Source organism: Trachypithecus francoisi, unplaced genomic scaffold (assembly GCF_009764315.1).
Source record: "Trachypithecus francoisi isolate TF-2019V2 unplaced genomic scaffold, Tfra_2.0 Lachesis_group2, whole genome shotgun sequence".
Taxonomy (NCBI): Eukaryota; Metazoa; Chordata; class Mammalia; order Primates; family Cercopithecidae; genus Trachypithecus; species Trachypithecus francoisi.
Window position 1 is genome coordinate 139,305,939 of NW_022681465.1, and position 16,156 is coordinate 139,322,094.

General features: G+C 50.3%; 1 protein-coding gene across 4 annotated transcripts in view; it reads right to left on the minus strand.

Moving 5' to 3' along the window:
• ANXA6 (annexin A6) overlaps window positions 1-16,156 on the minus strand; it is a 60,480-nt gene that overhangs the window by 18,115 nt on the left and 26,209 nt on the right. For all 4 annotated transcript variants that reach the window (XM_033180649.1, XM_033180648.1, XM_033180646.1 and 1 more), the window contains 9 exons: window positions 15,637-15,732; window positions 14,392-14,450; window positions 12,227-12,349; window positions 10,997-11,055; window positions 9,256-9,334; window positions 7,151-7,232; window positions 5,502-5,596; window positions 4,731-4,844; window positions 1,590-1,680 (listed from right to left, as the gene is read on the minus strand). In XM_033180649.1, coding sequence (XP_033036540.1) covers window positions 1,590-1,680; window positions 4,731-4,844; window positions 5,502-5,596; window positions 7,151-7,232; window positions 9,256-9,334; window positions 10,997-11,055; window positions 12,227-12,349; window positions 14,392-14,450; window positions 15,637-15,732 — 798 coding nt within the window. The remainder of the gene's footprint in view (window positions 1-1,589; window positions 1,681-4,730; window positions 4,845-5,501; window positions 5,597-7,150; window positions 7,233-9,255; window positions 9,335-10,996; window positions 11,056-12,226; window positions 12,350-14,391; window positions 14,451-15,636; window positions 15,733-16,156) is intronic.

The window sequence follows — 16,156 nt, forward strand, 5'->3', positions numbered from 1 at the left end:
CTACAGCCTCGACCTCCTTGGGCTCAGGTGATCCTTCCACCTCAGTCTCCTGAATAGCTGGGACTATAGGCACATGCCGCCACACTTAGCTAACTTTTTTTTTTTTTGAGGCGGAATCTCGTTCTGTCACCCAGGTTGGAGTGCAGTGGCATGATCTTGGCTCACTGCAACCTCTGCTTCCCAGGCATGATCTTGGCTCACTGCAACCTCTGCTTCCCAGGTTCAAGTGATCCTCCTGCCTCAGTCTCCTGAGTAGCTGGGGCTACAGGCGCATGCCACCACGCCTGGCTAATTTTTGCATTTTTAGTAGAGATTGGGTCTCACCATGTTAGCCAAGTTGGTCTCGAACTCCTGACCTCAAGTGATACACCCACCCTGGCCTCCCAAAGTGCTGGGATTAACAGAGTGAGCCACTGCGCCCAGCCAATTTTTATATTTTTTGTAGAGATGGGGTTTTGCCACATTGCCCAGGCTGGTCTCGAACTCCTGGGCTCAAGCTATCCACCTGCCTCAGACTCCCAAAGTGCTGGGATTACAGGTGTAAGCCACTGCACCTAGCCAATTTAAACATTTTTGACCGGTACTCAAGATTCTTCAGAATGAAAATATGGGGCCACTTGCTTAAAAATTAAGAATTTTTGCGCCGGGCACAGTGGCTCAAGCCTGTAATCCCAGCACTTTGGGGGCCGAGACGGGTGGATCACGAGGTCAGGAGATCGAGACCATCCTGGCTAACACGGTGAAACCCCGTCTCTACTAAAAAAATACAAAAAACTAGCCAGGCGAGGTGGCGGGCGCCTGTAATCCCAGCTACTCGGGAGGCTGAGGCAGGAGAATGGTGTAAACCCGGGAGGCAGAGGTTGCAGTGAGCTGAGATCAGGCCACTGCACTCCAGCCTGGGCGACAGAGAGAGACTCCGTCTCAAAAAAAAAAAAAAAAAAAAAACGGCCGGGCGCGGTGGCTCAAGCCTGTAATCCCAGCACTTTGGGAGGCCGAGACGGGCGGATCACGAGGTCAGGAGATCGAGACCATCCTGGCTAACACGGTGAAACCCCGTCTCTACTAAAAATACAAAAACCAGCCGGGCGAGATGGCGGGCGCCTGTAGTCCCAGCTACTGGGGAGGCTGAGGCAGGAGAATGGCGTAAACCCGGGAGGCGGAGCTTGCAGTGAGCTGAGATCCGGCCACTGCACTCCAGCCTGGGCGACAGAGTGAGACTCCGCCTCAAAAAAAAAAAAAAAAAAGAATTTCTGGACAGTGAGAGCATAGCATACAACCAAGTGTGGGGCCCTTCTGGCTGTGGGGTCATGTAGAACTGCATGGACTACACACCCCTAAAGTTGCCCTCCCTCTCTGGAATGTTCTCTCCTCCCACTTCCAGCCAAGCCTTCTTATACCTCCAGGCCTTTGTCCTTCCAGGGCACCTGTCTTTCCCTAGACACAGGAATGGGCACACCCAAGGGGCTTATCAAATCCTCAAGGACTCAGGGAAAGGAGATAGGCCAGAGTCCTGGGCAGAGCTGGGGTTGGAAGCTGGGGGGCCTGGGTCTTCTCCTCCCAGCATCTGGGCCCAGGCCTCCCAAACTCACCCTCCTTATAGGCCTCATTGATGGCCCGAATTTCGGCATTGGTCCGAGTGGCCAGGATTTCAATAAGAGCTTTTTCATCTGTGCCGGCTCCCTGGAATGTCAAGACAAAGATGATCTCAGCCATAGTTCCGACCACCTGTGCAGAGGTCCATGGGGCCCGGATGGCTAAAGCTCAGGCCAAGCCTTCCTGGATTTTCTCCTCACCTCCAGACATGGCCCCCAGGCCCGAGACCGTGGCACAACCAAGGCTGACTGTGCCAGCCTGTCAAGATTCCCAGAACCTCCCATGGGAACTGCTTTGCCTTCCAGCCCCCCAAAAAGAAAAGGTATATAGGCATGTGTGTATAACACCACACACACACATGAACGTCTGAATGGAAATATCCACATGTAAGTATTTGAAGAGAACAGAAGGACACGCACAGGCCTCACGGTGTTAACTAGTGGTGTGGTCTCTGCTTGAGTGAAGGATCACAGACGATTGCTATTTTCTTCTTTTTTACTCTATATTTCTTCAAGTCTTCACAGTGGACATGTATTATTTTGTTAGAAGAAAAAAAGTTTTGTGCTTAAGATAAAATGCTACATTATGTTTTCTTTTGAGACAGAGTCTTGCTCTGTTGCCCAGGCTGGAGTGCAGTGGCATGATTACTGCAGCCTCAACCTCCCAGACTAAGGGATCCTCCTACTTCAGCCTCCCAAGTAGCTGGGGCCACAGAAGCATGCCACCATGCTTGGCTAATTTTTATATTTTTTTGTAGAGATAGGGCTTCACCATATTGCCCAGCCTGATCTGGAACTCCTGGACTCAAGCCCAAAGTTTTAAGAATACAGGCATGAGGCCGGGCGCGGTGGCTCAAGCCTGTAATCCCAGCACTTTGGGAGGCCGAGACGGGCGGATCACGAGGTCAGGAGATCGAGACCATCCTGGCTAACACGGTGAAACCCCATCTCTACTTAAAAATACAAAAAACTAGCCAGGCGACGAGGCGGGCGCCTGTAGTCCCACCTACTCGGGAGGCTGAGGCAGGAGAATGGCGTAAACCCGGGAGGCGGAGCTTGCAGTGAGCTGAGATCCGGCCACTGCACTCCAGCCTGGGTGGCAGAGCGAGACTCCGTCTCAAAAAAAAAAAAAAAAAAGAATACAGGCATGAGCCACCATGGCTGGCTTACATGTTTATTCTTGGATTTGAGGAGTGATTTGTGAATGGAGACATTACATGCCCTGGACTACCGCAGGCTGGGGACCTGTTATGCAAATATCTGCATACAGGGAAGTGGGGAAAACTATCAGGGAAGAGAGAAGGCAGGCAAGATTGATTGATTGAGTCAATGACTAATTCACTCATTCAAATACTTGTTAAGGCACCTATTATGTGTTAGCCACTGTGCAAGGTGCTGGGGCTACAGCTACCAAAAAGAAAAAAAAAAAAGTCCAGGCATGGTGGCTAATGCCTGTAATCCCAGCACTTTGGGAAGCCGAGGCGGGCAGATCACCTGAGGTCAGGAGTTCAAGACCATCCTGGCAAACATGGTGAAACCCCTTCTCTACTAGAAAGACAAAAAAATTAGCTGGGCATGGTGGCAGGCACCTGTAATCACTACTCAGGAGGCTGAGGCAGGAGAATCACTTGAACCTGGGAGGCAGAGGTTGCAGGGAGCCGAGATCACACCATTGCACTCCAGCCTGGGTGAAAGAGCGAGACTCCGTCTCAAAAAAAAAAAAAAAAAAGGCAAGAGGCAAGACATGTTCTCTGTCCTCAAAGAGGTCACTAATGGTACTGCCTTCTCAGATCCTAGGAGACTCATCCTGATTGAGATCTTCAATCATTTCTTTGTTAGAAGCAGGTGTGTGGTGAGGCAATCAAGAAAGTGCCGAGACTAGGGTCTAGCCCTGGTCTCCCCCAAACTCACTGACTCTCTGAGCCTCTGTTTCCCACTTGGAAACTTTGAAAATGGAAAGGATTGAGTTGGGTTAGCTCGTTGATCTCTTCTATTTCTGAACCCCATGTCTTTAGATCATTTGCTTTTTGGCTTAGGTATTTTAAAAAACAATCATCTTAATCTGCTTAGCCTAGGCAACGTTTTTATGAAGTCCTCTAGCTCCCCATTGCTGCCTTCCTCTTAATGCTCAAGGGGCCAAAAGCACTACTGGTTTTATGTGGTTGTCAAGACAGGCTCTAGAGTCAGACAGACTGGTCTGAACCTCAGCTTTGCTACTTCATAGCTCTATGACCTTGACCAAGCAACCTAATCTCCAAGTCTCAGTTTCCTCATCTGTAAAATGGGGACAAAATAAGAGTCTTGCCTTGTGGCTTGAGGAGGCAACTAATTGAACTAATGTACCTAGCCTAGGATAGTTACCATATGCTCCTTATAAACAGTATCCACTAGTACAGTTGGTACCTTGGGAAGCAAAGCAGTTCTAGCAACTTCTGGGCCAGAACATAATGCTTTCTTGTTTAGTGTAGGGTCAGGTCTTCAGAGTTAACAATGCCCTTCATACCTGTGACCTTGATTGACCTGTCCTAGTTTGAAGGGCAGAGGTGACCATTTCCATTTCCCAGATGAAGGCACAGAGGATTGGGAAATGTAAGGAATGGCCCAGTCACACAATGAATGAATGAGTGGCAGGGCTGGGCTGGAGTACAGACTCCAACTGCTGCTGCTTTCCTTCGAGACCCACCCCACTTCCTCCAGCGGCTCCACGAGACTCTTCTGACACCAGTGGGCGTGTGACTCAAGCTGAATCAACTTGGAGTAAATGCCAAGACTGTTGTTGGAACTCCTAGGAAGAAGGAACTCTTTCTGCTGGAGCTGCTAGCTGGCAGGATGGACATAAGTCACCCTGCCACCATGGGGAGAAAGGCTGCCTGAGAGTGAAGCCATAAGAGAGGACAGCAGATCCGAGACAGGGGTGAGCCAAGGGTCCACAGAACATCATTTGAGTCTCTGGACTCAGATCTAGTCCTGTAGTTTTCAGTTATAGGAGCCAACATCTCCTTCTGTGTTTATGCCAGTTTGAACTGAGTGTGGGAGGAGTTCTACCAAGAAGTTATGGCTAATCCACCTGGGCTTCTGAGGACCACCTGTATCCCCACCGGCACCAGCAGACACTAGACCCTCTGGTGCCAACTGTACCTCCATGGCCTTCTTCAACTGCTTGGCATCGTAATGGGCCGGTGGCATCATGAGCCCCAGAATCAGCCTTGCCAGGTCTCCAGAGATCTCAGACTTCAGGTCAGTCATTAAGTCCTGCAAAGGGCAGAGCCCCAGTCATGCCAACATGAACACTTGCCCACACATGACCCAGGATAGGGGAGATGGAGAGAGAAAACAGGGGTTCCACATGAGGGATCGTGGAAGCTTGTGTCTGTCTTTGCTGATGTTGCACTTATTATTTAGATGAAGCCAAAGAGGGTAGGGAAAAAACAACCAGGAGGAAGACCCACTCTCCTTGACACAGGAGACAGGAACAGGAAGGGAGCAGTGCTGAAGGACACTGTTTCCATCCAGGGGAAAACACACCCCACCTAAGCCAGATGCCACCAATGTGCAATAATCACTGACACTCAGTTGGGGCCTTGAAGCCAGCTCTCTCTGTGCGGAGGAACTGCAAGACGCCCAAAGCACGTTGAAAACAACTCATAGCCCTGATCTTGGCCCCATGCTGCGCCTCTGAGGCCGCTGAGCATCTCACACACGTGTTGCCCATCACAAGGAACTGGGGGAATGGAAAGATACATCTGCCCAAACCCAGTGCTGGACACACTCTGAGATCACATGACCACACAGGGTCCCACTGCCATGAAGACCCTGGTGCCCAACTGTGCAGAACCGATGGGGACAGGCTGAGCTCAGTCAGGCAAGGTGCATGCATGTCGCACCCAGAGCCCAGGAGGAGGTCCTTACCCGGCCAAAGTGAGACTTGAAGGTCTGCCGGATCTGCTGCCGCTGGGCATTGCTGCGGTGCGTGACGATATCGATGATTGTATCTTCGTCAGTCCCTGAGTCACCAAAGCCACATGCCTCAGAAGAAGGCCTGTGGCTCTCGGCTTTCCCCATACACCGCCTGCTGATGGTCCCTCGTCAATCTTTGTCAGGGTAGAAGCCTGGCTAGTCCCAGCACTTTGGGAGGCCGAGACGGGCGGATCACGAGGTCAGGAGATCGAGACCATCCTGGCTAACATGGTGAAACCCCGTCTCTACTAAAAATACAAAAACTAGCCGGGCGAGGTGGCGGGCGCCTGTAGTCCCAGCTACTTGGGAGGCTGAGGCAGGAGAATGGTGTAAACCCGGGAGGCGGAGCTTGCAGTGAGCTGAGATCTGGCCACTGCACTCCAGTCCGGGCGACAGAGCGAGACTCCGCCTCAAAAAAAAAAAAAAAAAAAAAAAAAGAAGCCTGGCTAGGCGGCCATGTGCTTCTGAGTCCCTGCAGTCTGCTTGCCTATGGCTCAGGCCACTGATTTCTGCTGGGCTCCTCCCTCCCTTTCCTGTTGACACGCTGAGGAACAAGGACAGCTGGGAGGTAGAGAGTACTGGGTTGGGAGTCAGGGCCTCTGAGTTCTAGTTCTGACTCTGGCAATGGCTACCCACCCTGGGCAAGTCCCCTTCCCTTCATGGGACTTGGTTTCCACATCTGTAACATGAAGAGGCTGGAGTAGTTACCAAGGGATCCTTCCAACCCTGACAGTCCAAGTCCTGTGAGCGACTCTATGTCCTTTCTCTTCAACTGTCTGGGAGCTGGACCCTGAGTCCCTCTAACCACGGCAGGTTGACTCTGGAAGGCATTAGGATACCACTTCCTGCTTCTCAGATTAATGCCATCAACCGCAGACCCAGCACGGGGGTCCTTCATGGCATTTTTACCTCTATCATCCTATAGTCCCAGCTGAGCTTGGCAGATATCATCATTCCCATGAGACACATGGAAAGGAAGCCCAGGAGGTGATGGACTTAACCTAAAGCCTCCCGGGAGTTGCTATCAGAGAGGGCAGAAAAGGCAAAGAAAGCCAAACCCTAGATGGCCAGTCCCAGGCTGGACTTTCTGAGCACAGGCCCAGCTGATCTGAACCTGTGGGTGCAGTACTCCTCCCATTGGTGCCAAATGTAGGTCTGAAAGACCTGCCCAGCAGGGCACACTCCCATCATAGAACTGGGGCTCTTGGGTTCCAGGGTCCACAGTCCTATTTTACACGTCGGGAAATTCAGACCCAGAGTGGCTGAGAGGCTCACTCAGAGTCATACAGTGAGTCGGCAGCAGAGCCAGGGCACCACACCAATTCTATGATCTGATACTCTCTTCAGTGCCAGAATACTGCTCCCAGGAGGCTGGGGGACACCTTGGTCCCTGGGAAGGGCTTCTGTCAAGTTCCTTATGAACCCTCTCCTGCCCCTCCTCCTTATACTCCAGAAGCCAGGAGGGTGGAAACTTGAGATCAAGTCTTCCTCATCCTGCAGACTCTAATTTGAAACCTCACTCTGTCCTCTGCCAGCCCATGGCTGAACCCACCACACCTGCTGACCCGAGACCAACCCTGCTCCCTTCCCATCCCCCATACCGAGTCCCTTCATGGCTTTCCGCAGCGCTTTGGCATCTGCATCAGGGTTGAAGTCATTGGCTGGGCGCACAGTTCCCTTCAGCTGTGAGAAGCAGAAAGAGACTCAGCAGGTGTCTGAAGGCCCCCCTAGGGGCCAGGCTGAGAGATAGCATGCGAGGGTGGGAAGCTCTCCCCACGAGCCCCAAACCAAGCGGTGTGGGTGGGGAAAGAGGCAGAGGTGAAGCCACAGCAGACAGACCCCTGCACAAGAGCTGAGAGAGAGAGACAGGAAGATAGAGAGAGGGAGAGAGGGACTCAGGGCTGGGAGCAGGGCAAGTCCTGGTCAAGGGAAATTGGCTAGGCTCCTGCCTGCCACAGGATCTGCCTCGGTTCTAGTGCCCCTTGGCTACTTATTCCACCGGAGCCTCCCCAATTCTTCTGAATCCTACTCTGCCCCCGAGACCCCCTCTGCCTCTTAAAGAGTCATTCCCCCTGAAAAGGCAGCAGAAATGTTCTGAAATACCAGAACAGAGTTTCCCAAATTTCAGTCACTCCTGAAGGACTTTCACTTTTCCAAATCAGCACACACACTATGCCATCTCTTAATGGTTTTATGTAATTCAACTTCTTTTCTGACTTACTTAAATACATCCATGTTTGAAGTGCATTTAAAATTACTCCCAAAGGGCAAGGAATTGTATCCGTTTTATCCTGTTATATATCCCAGGTGCCTACAACAGTGTCTGACATATAATAGACACACTTAAAAAATAATTGTTAAGTGAATTAATGAGGCTTGGCACAATGGCCCATGCCTGTAATCTCAGCACTTTGGGAGGCCAAGGCAGGAGAATCGCTTGAGCCCATGAGTTCAAGACCAGCCTGGGCAACACGGTGAAACCCTGTCTCTACAAAAATTAGCCAGGTGTGGTGGTGTCCACCTGAAGTCCCAGCTACTTGGGAGGCTAAGGTGGAACAATCATCTGAGCCTGGGGAGGCTGCAGTGAGCCATGATCGTGGCCCTGTACTCCAGCCTGGGTAACAGAGTGAGACTCTATCTCAAAAAAAAAAAAAAAGGATGAAATTACTTTTATATTACTACCATGAATATTACTACCATGAATTAGGAAGTTGATACCATGTATCATAAACTGACAATTTACCACAAAAATCAATGTAATAAAAACAAAAGAGGTGAAATGCCATGAAATTGAACATGATTCCTCTGCTTGCCAGAAGCTCTGAAACTTAAAGCAAGCTCTCTCAGCTTTCTCTTTGTGAAACAGGAAAATCAGCAAGTGTTGCAGGGATGGTGGCACCAAACCAAGACTTCCTCTTTGACATAATCAGAAACGCTGATGAAATTGAAAAGGAGTGCCTTTCTCATTCACTATGTGGAGTTCTGTGTTATTCAACCCTGCCAAACTAAATTCACTTCTCACATCACCTATGATCATCTGCAAAGATCTCTTGACTTATCATTTGGGGAACGCTGTCCTAGAACATCAGAGCTCAAGAGCCCTAAGAGATCACCGAGATTGCCATGTTAACCCCTCACTTTAAAGATGGAGACATAGAGGCCCAGAGGGAGGGGGCATCTTCCAAAGGTGGCATAGTGAGTAAGTAACAGAGAGCTCCAAGGTCCTACACATTTTTGTGTGGGCCAAGCATTGCAGTCTCTGGAATGGTTGCCTAAAGTACTTTAGTGAAACCTTTCATTCCTGTCCTTTGTGGACCCCCAGTCTGAGGATGCTCCGGAGGACAACCTGAAATCCTCCAGTGCACCCAGGGACGCCCATCTGTTCTCAGCTTTCGTGTCTCTGAGGCCAACTCTTTGGACCCCGTGTGGGACAGGCCCCTCCATGGAACCAGCCAGGTCTCCATTTCAGCAAGCCCTGTTAGTAAGTGGGCCAGAACCCTTTCCAGCGTGTCAGAAGCTAATGCAGAAACCAGGTGTGCCCCTCCACCGATTCATCACTCCAAGGGAGAAAAGGAAGCTTCAGATGTGAGAATCAACGTGTCAGGTTGGCCGCCAGGGGGCAGCTGGGTGCCAACCAGAGCAGCAGGAAGGCGCAAGCAGAAAAGCTGTGGTCAAGAGGTCAAGCAGGAGGAGGGGAAGGTCTGACCTCTACTCGGGCCACTGCACTAAGTTCCCACATCTGATAGGCCACCTGCGCTGCCTCCGGGAAGAACTGGCCAGCAGCACTGGAATGGAGGGGTTTAGGGAGAGGACAGGAAGGAATGTCATCACGGGCAACACTCCACACAACACACACACACCCCAACACATACACACACGTGCACACACCACATACACGTTAAGCTTTCTTTCTCTCCAGCCTATGCCTCCTCCATTCACCAGGGTCCTCCCTCCATTTCTGAGAACCTTCCATCTCTCGACACCCCCTGCAATGCTGCCTCTTTTTTTGAGATGGAGTTTCGCTCTTGTCACCCAGGCTGGAGTGCAGTGGCGCGATCTCAGCTCACTGAGACCTCTGCCCCCGGGGTTCAAGCGATTCTCCTGCCTCAGCCTCCTGAGTAGCTGGGATTACAGGCCACACACCTGGCTAATTCTTGTAGTTTTAGTAAAGACAGGGTTTCACCATGTTGGCCAGGCTGGTCTTGAACTCCTGACCTCAGGTGATCCTCCCGCCTCAGCCTCTCAAAGTATTGGGATTACAGGCGTGAGCCACTGTGCCCAACCAATGCTGGCTTTTAAGGGCAGCCTTCCTGGCTGCAAGGTCCAAGCAGGATAGGATTTTTCCAATCTTTCAGCCTCCCCTTTCTTCCTTAGAATTTGAGTGTCTTCTATCCAACTCTCCCTCTCAAACAGGCCAATGAGCAGGCTATGGCCATGCAAGCCCTACATCTCCTCCTGCAAAGTGCCTGGATGTATCAACTCAGTAATATCTGCTGAACTGCATCAATCTCTATGGTCCTTACCAAAGGTTCACAGGAAATTCTTGCATCCCTTCCGTAATTGGATCTTTGTAAGTCCCAGAGAAAGGAAATCAGAGTGCCTCCTGTTCCCTTTCCAGCACACAAATTTGGTCAAGTAATGCCCCAATTTAATACTCTGGGAAGAGGCCCCCAGGTCCTCCCACTTCTCTGCCTTATTTCTCTCCCTAGTACTCCATAAATGCATGACCTGGGACATATGAATGAATCAGGCTGCTCCTTCTCACTCCTAGGCTTTTCTGTAGGTGATTTCCTCCACCCAAACACTGTCCCCAGACCCTCACTTCACCTGGCTCTTCCCCTTCTTCCTTGGGTCTCACCCTGTATCTCCAAAGAGTCTCCCCTTGGTCTGGGCTAGGGCATCTCTGTGTGCTTTTATATACGCTTTCTACATGGCACAGCCAGTTCTCCCCAGCACAGGACTGCTCCCTTCTGGAAACTGGTCTATATCTCCTTCTGGGCTATGGCCTTCATCAGGGGCTTCCTCACAGGGTCTGCACCCAGAAGACACTTAACACATACATGCTGCATAAATGAATATGCAGAGCAGGAATGTTTCCTTTCCCCATTTAACAGGTGATGAAACCGAAAAACCGCTATGAAATAGCAGGGCTTGGATGCTCATAATCTGGTTCCTGGTCCACAACCCCAGACTGACTTTCCAGGTTCACAAGAGCAGACATCTCCATATACAGGAGACCACGCTCACGTTCAGACCACCACATGCTCAGACACACAGATCCACAAGCACAAAAAGTACCAGCAAAGGCCGCCTTTCACTTTTGCGACACTCCTGGCTCAGGGGAATCCCCAGCTCATCCAATTCACCCATCAGGATGCGAGCCAGGAGAGTCCCTGCCTGCCACCCCAAGGCCATGCCCTCCAGCCAGGGGCCAAGAAGCCACTTACTCATCATCTCCCCCACACAGCTTCAGCAGAGACTTCTTGTACTCGCCAGAGGTGTCATTCTGGAGAGAAAGAAAGAAAGGTTACCTCTCATCCAGCCCTGGGCTCCTCTCAGGCAAGGAGGTGAAGGTTCTGCACAGCCTAAAAGAAGGGAAGGCTGAATGAACACTTATTCATAGCAGCCCTGGCCCTCCTGTGCTGGTTAATATTGAATAACTGGTTCTCAGCAGGAGGTTGGGGGAAGCCCTAATTTATAGCATTTGCCAATTTCTGTGGTGTAAATACTTCCAGCAATGGACAATTTCAAGTTACCAATATGACTTCACAACCAATGTGCGGAGTTGAGAGGAGATGCTAGCTGCCCTTTCAAGCCAGTGCCCCAGCACAGCAGTGCCACCAGACAGACAGTCCCCAGCCCAGCCCTTCCACGTGAAATATGCATGGGAATGGGGTTCCATGAGCAAAAACGTTGGGAAATGCAAAAAATTAAACAAATATATATATTACACAGATGCACATATCCATATAGATGCATATTCCATATCCCTCTTGGGGCTTCATAATGGACTTCAAAATATGAAAGGCTGTGAGAAGCTCTGAGGTAAAGAAACTGACTTATTTATCTTTGCTTATTCTGGTTTGTTACAAACTTATTTTCCCATAGAACATTTTGCACATAACACCTAAAAAAATTACCCTTTGGAAACATACTTTGGAGAACACAACTTGGATCTCTTTCTCTGTCAACCCATAAAGCTTTATTTCAGTCATCCAAAAAAAAAGGGAAAACTTCCCTAACTTTACATCTGTCTCCTGATGAAGCCTCAGGGGCCGGATGTCCCAGGGTCATCACCAATCACCCGGCCCAGGCCAAAGGTTCCCCATTAACCCTCATTTGTGTTCTTCGGTGTTTCCCAGCCTTCCTCCGGGAGACTGTGAACTCTCACTGCCCTTGGGGCAGAGTCCTCTCCCCTAATTCAGCTTGTGTGTCCTTCATGACCCAGCTCCTGCCTCCGTCTGTAGCCTTACCACTTACAAACACCCCTAACAGTTGCTTTTCTGTTGAATATCCTTAAATTCCTTGAATGAGCCACAAGACAGGGGCTCCTGGAATGTCCAAGAGACTCCCACTTCCTGGGACATTTCCTTTCCCTGGGAATAGTCAGTCCCTAAGCCCTCTGTCTTGGCGAAAAGCTCTGTGCTCCCTTCTCTGCCCCCATGAGCTCTGCTGACCTTGATCATGCTGTAGAGGGACTTCTCATACTTGGTTCGGAAGATCTCCCGAATGTCGAGCATGTCCAGCTCACTACGGGAGACCATGATGCGGATGAGGGTGTTGTCCCGAGTCCCCAGGCCCTGCAAGACAAGTGGGTTTGGGGAACATGGACTTGAGAGGAGGCTAGAGTGCCGATAGCTCCCAGCTTAGTTGAAAATCCTATTTTCATAATAAAAAGTTAAAAATTAGAGCAAAAGAAGCAGACACTGCCATTCCCATTGAAGCTCTATCTATGCTCCTCTTATTGCTTTGCTTTTTTTTTTTTTTTCTGAGATAGGGTCTCACTCTGTTGCCCAGGCTGGAGTGCAGTGGTGTGATCTCAGCTCACTACAGCCTCTGCCTTGCGGGCTCAAGCAATTCTCCTGTCTCAGCTTCCCGAGCAGCTGGGAGTACAGGTACCCGCCACTACGCCCAGGTAATTTTTGTACTTTTAGTAGAGATGGGGTCTTGCCCTTGGCCAGGCTGCTCTTGAACTCCTGGCCTCAAGGGCTGCCTTGGCCTCCCAAAATGCTATGATTACACACGTGAGCCACCGCGCCCAGCCCTCTCACTGTTATAAACCTCTTCTTCTCTCTTCATGTATAATTTTCACACTTGATTTTCCTTATAATTTTACCATAGCTTTGTAACTCTAGGCAATACACTTAGATGTATACATTTTGGAACTTTGCAAATATACCGCTGTGCATTTATTTTTTTTGCCATGCTATTCTTTTTTTTTAATTTTTTATTTTTTATTTTTTTTTTTTGAGACGGAGTCTCGCTCTGCCGCCCAGGCTGGAGTGCAGTGGCCGGGTCTCAGCTCACGGCAAGCTCCGCCTCCTGGGTTTACGCCATTCTCCTGCCTCAGCCTCCCAAGCAGCTGGGACTACAGGTGCCCGCCATGTCGCCCGGCTAGTTTTTTGTATTTTTTAGTAGAGACGGGGTTTCACCATGTTAGCCAGGATGGTCTCGATCTCCTGACCTCATGATCCGCCCGTCTCGGCCTCCCAAAGTGCTGGGATTACAGGCTTGAGCCACTGCGCCCGGCCTGCCATGCTATTCTTGATGGTCACTCACTGGGTTGTTTCTAGCTTTTTCCTAATACAGGCAATACTGTTATAAGTATTCCTTTTTTTTTTTTTTTGAAGAGACAGGGTCTCACTCTGTTTTCCAGGCTAGAGTACAGTGGTGCGATCACATAGCACACTGCATCCACTGAAGCCTCAAACCTATGGGCCCTGTGCTCCAGAAATCCTCCTGCCTCAGCCTCTCGAGTAGTTAGGACTACAGGTATGTGCCACAGCCCCTGGCTAGTTCTGTTTTTTATTTTTGTAGAGACAAAGGTCTTACAATGTTGCCCAGGCTGGTCTTGAACTTTGGGCCTCAAGTGATCCTCCCACTTTGGCCTCCCAGAGTGCTGAGATTACAGGTGTGAGCCACTGCATGCACGCAGCCTTGTGATGGGCATTCTTATGAATTCATGCATATAGGCAAACATCTCTCTAGGGCTGAGCTGCCCCACCTCATTATGGCACACTGGTGGGCAGAGAATGGCCGACAATCTACTTTGCACTTTTGGAATGGCCAACCAGGGCCAGGAAGGCGCAAGCTCCTGCGTCTCAGGTCTCAGGCCTCAGGCCTCTGGCCTCTGGCAGCAAATGACTGCATTCATTTCCTCCGGTGCATCACAAAAATACTAGTTTCTCTGTGCGTCATATGTGTAAAAGCCTGGGAAGCTTTCTCAGAAACACACCCAGAGTGGAACTGTCACAGGGTGAGCATGATGAGTCTTAGCAGGCAAGGCCAAAGTGGTCCTGCCTACATACGCTGTATATAAACATTCTGGTTAATACTTTTTCAAAGTCCGAGCTGCCAACCCATTTGGCTGGAGGGATCAGGTGCAGGCTGCCACCCTAAGTCCATCTGTTGACTCATGACATCAGCCAGGTGTGCAGATGGAAGGACATGTGACCAGCAGCATTCCTGGCCCTAGAGCTCACCTGGGATGGAGCACCTTCACCAGGGTCAGCCCTGTGGCCATCCCTGAAGGGCTCTCTTTGGCCACTGGATCCCAAGGACTTGTCAAAGAGTGCCAATAGTCCTTTCCCCAAACCTCATTCACATCAGTCCCGCCACGCACCTTCATAGCCTTGAAGAGCCTTTCGGCAAAATATTCCGGGGTGCTCCGGATACACTTCACTGTGAAGAGGGAGGAAGAGGTAGAGTTATTCTGGCTTCCTCTGAAGGGGGATGGGATGGCCTGACTCCCTCTTTGTTTCTGTTCCTTGAGGACCACCTAGCTCAATACAGGAAGAACCGTGGTTCCTGATAGCTCACAGCCCCAGAGCACCCCAGACCAACCCACTTTTACCGCAAACCCAGGGAATAAACAGGAAATAATCTTGTTGAAATAATCCTGTTGAAGTCCATCACAAAGACAGATCCCCTTTATCTTTCTAGTCCTTTTGGTTTTCACAGGGAATTGAGCTGGGGTGGGGGAAGGGTCTGGGGTGAAGGAGGAAAACGCATTTGTTTAGACCTGCTACACCAGAAAGGTACTGGCAGCTGACTCATTGTGAATCCCACTGAATCACTGTGAGTCCCACTGGCTGACTACTTCAAACAGGGAGGGCAGGGGATGGCTCTGGGAGGGACAATAAAGGAGCTGCAGGTTTCCCCCAAGAAATACAAACACACAACATATTCCTGACTCAGACATGCTAACTGCTGGAATGCTGGAATTGCAAGGGCTTCTGGGGAGGCAATTAAGGCAGTCCATCCTTCCTGCCCACCCCCCACCCCACTTAATAGATGAGGAAACTGAGGCCCAGTAAGCAGAAGTGACTTGCTCCAAGCCAGTTTGGGAGAAGCCCTGGTTTGAATCTTGGCTCCACCACTGACTAGCCAGCTCCTCACATCCTCACATTCTCAGTACCCCCAACTCATTACAAAACTACCCCTCAGCAAATGATCAGCCTTGGTGAGACTCAGTTTCCTCATCTGTGAAATAGAGATCATGGCAGTGGCCACTCCTGGGTCTTTTATAAAGATTACACACTCAGCACAGTGCCTGGCACGTAGCAGATGCTCCGCAAAAGTCAACTATTATGATCATCATTATCCTCAGCCCAAGTTCAGAGCTCTTTGTCACCTGCCATGGTGAAGAAGGGAGCTGGAGGAAGTCAGTACCTGAGGCTCAAGCCCCTTTCCCTTCCCCAGCCTCAGCCATGCTGCCCTGGAGAAACTTTTAGAATTCACGGCCCACCTGGTTTTCTCCTTCCCAATTCTATACCAAGTAATTCCCCTTTCCATTCTCAGCTCCTTGTTCCTAGGCCAGTGTTCCAGAATCCCCTAAAACCCGCAGGAATCCAATGTCAGGACATACCTACGGCCAGCATTAGCTTCTCAAAGTCCCCAGACAGCTCCCTTCGGATGCTGGCTTCGATCGGCTTCCCTGTGGTCTTCAGATACTCATCGAACACTGCGTCAGACAGAGAGACAGGCAGGTTTGAGAGTGCCTCTGTAACCCCGAGAAGAAATGAGGACTTCAAGAGCGGGGGGGCGCAGTGGCCAGGACCTGACTGTCCACCATGAAGCTAGGGCTGGTGCTCTGATGGAGGCGACTGGGAGATCACGCACATCACCAGCGTTGTGCAGATGAGCTTCATAGCTGGTGAGGGACTGCACCTCATCCCCTAACATGGAGACAGCACTGGCACTGGAGATGGAAGGCCAAGCATCCTGTTAATGACTTTGCTGAGGGACTGTACAAACCACTGTCTAATATTAGGTTGGTGCAAAAGTAATTGCGGTTTTTGCCATTTTTTTTTTTTTTTTAAAGTAATGGTAAAAGCCACAATTACTTTCGCAACAACCTAATAAACTCAGGACTAGAGTTTGAATTG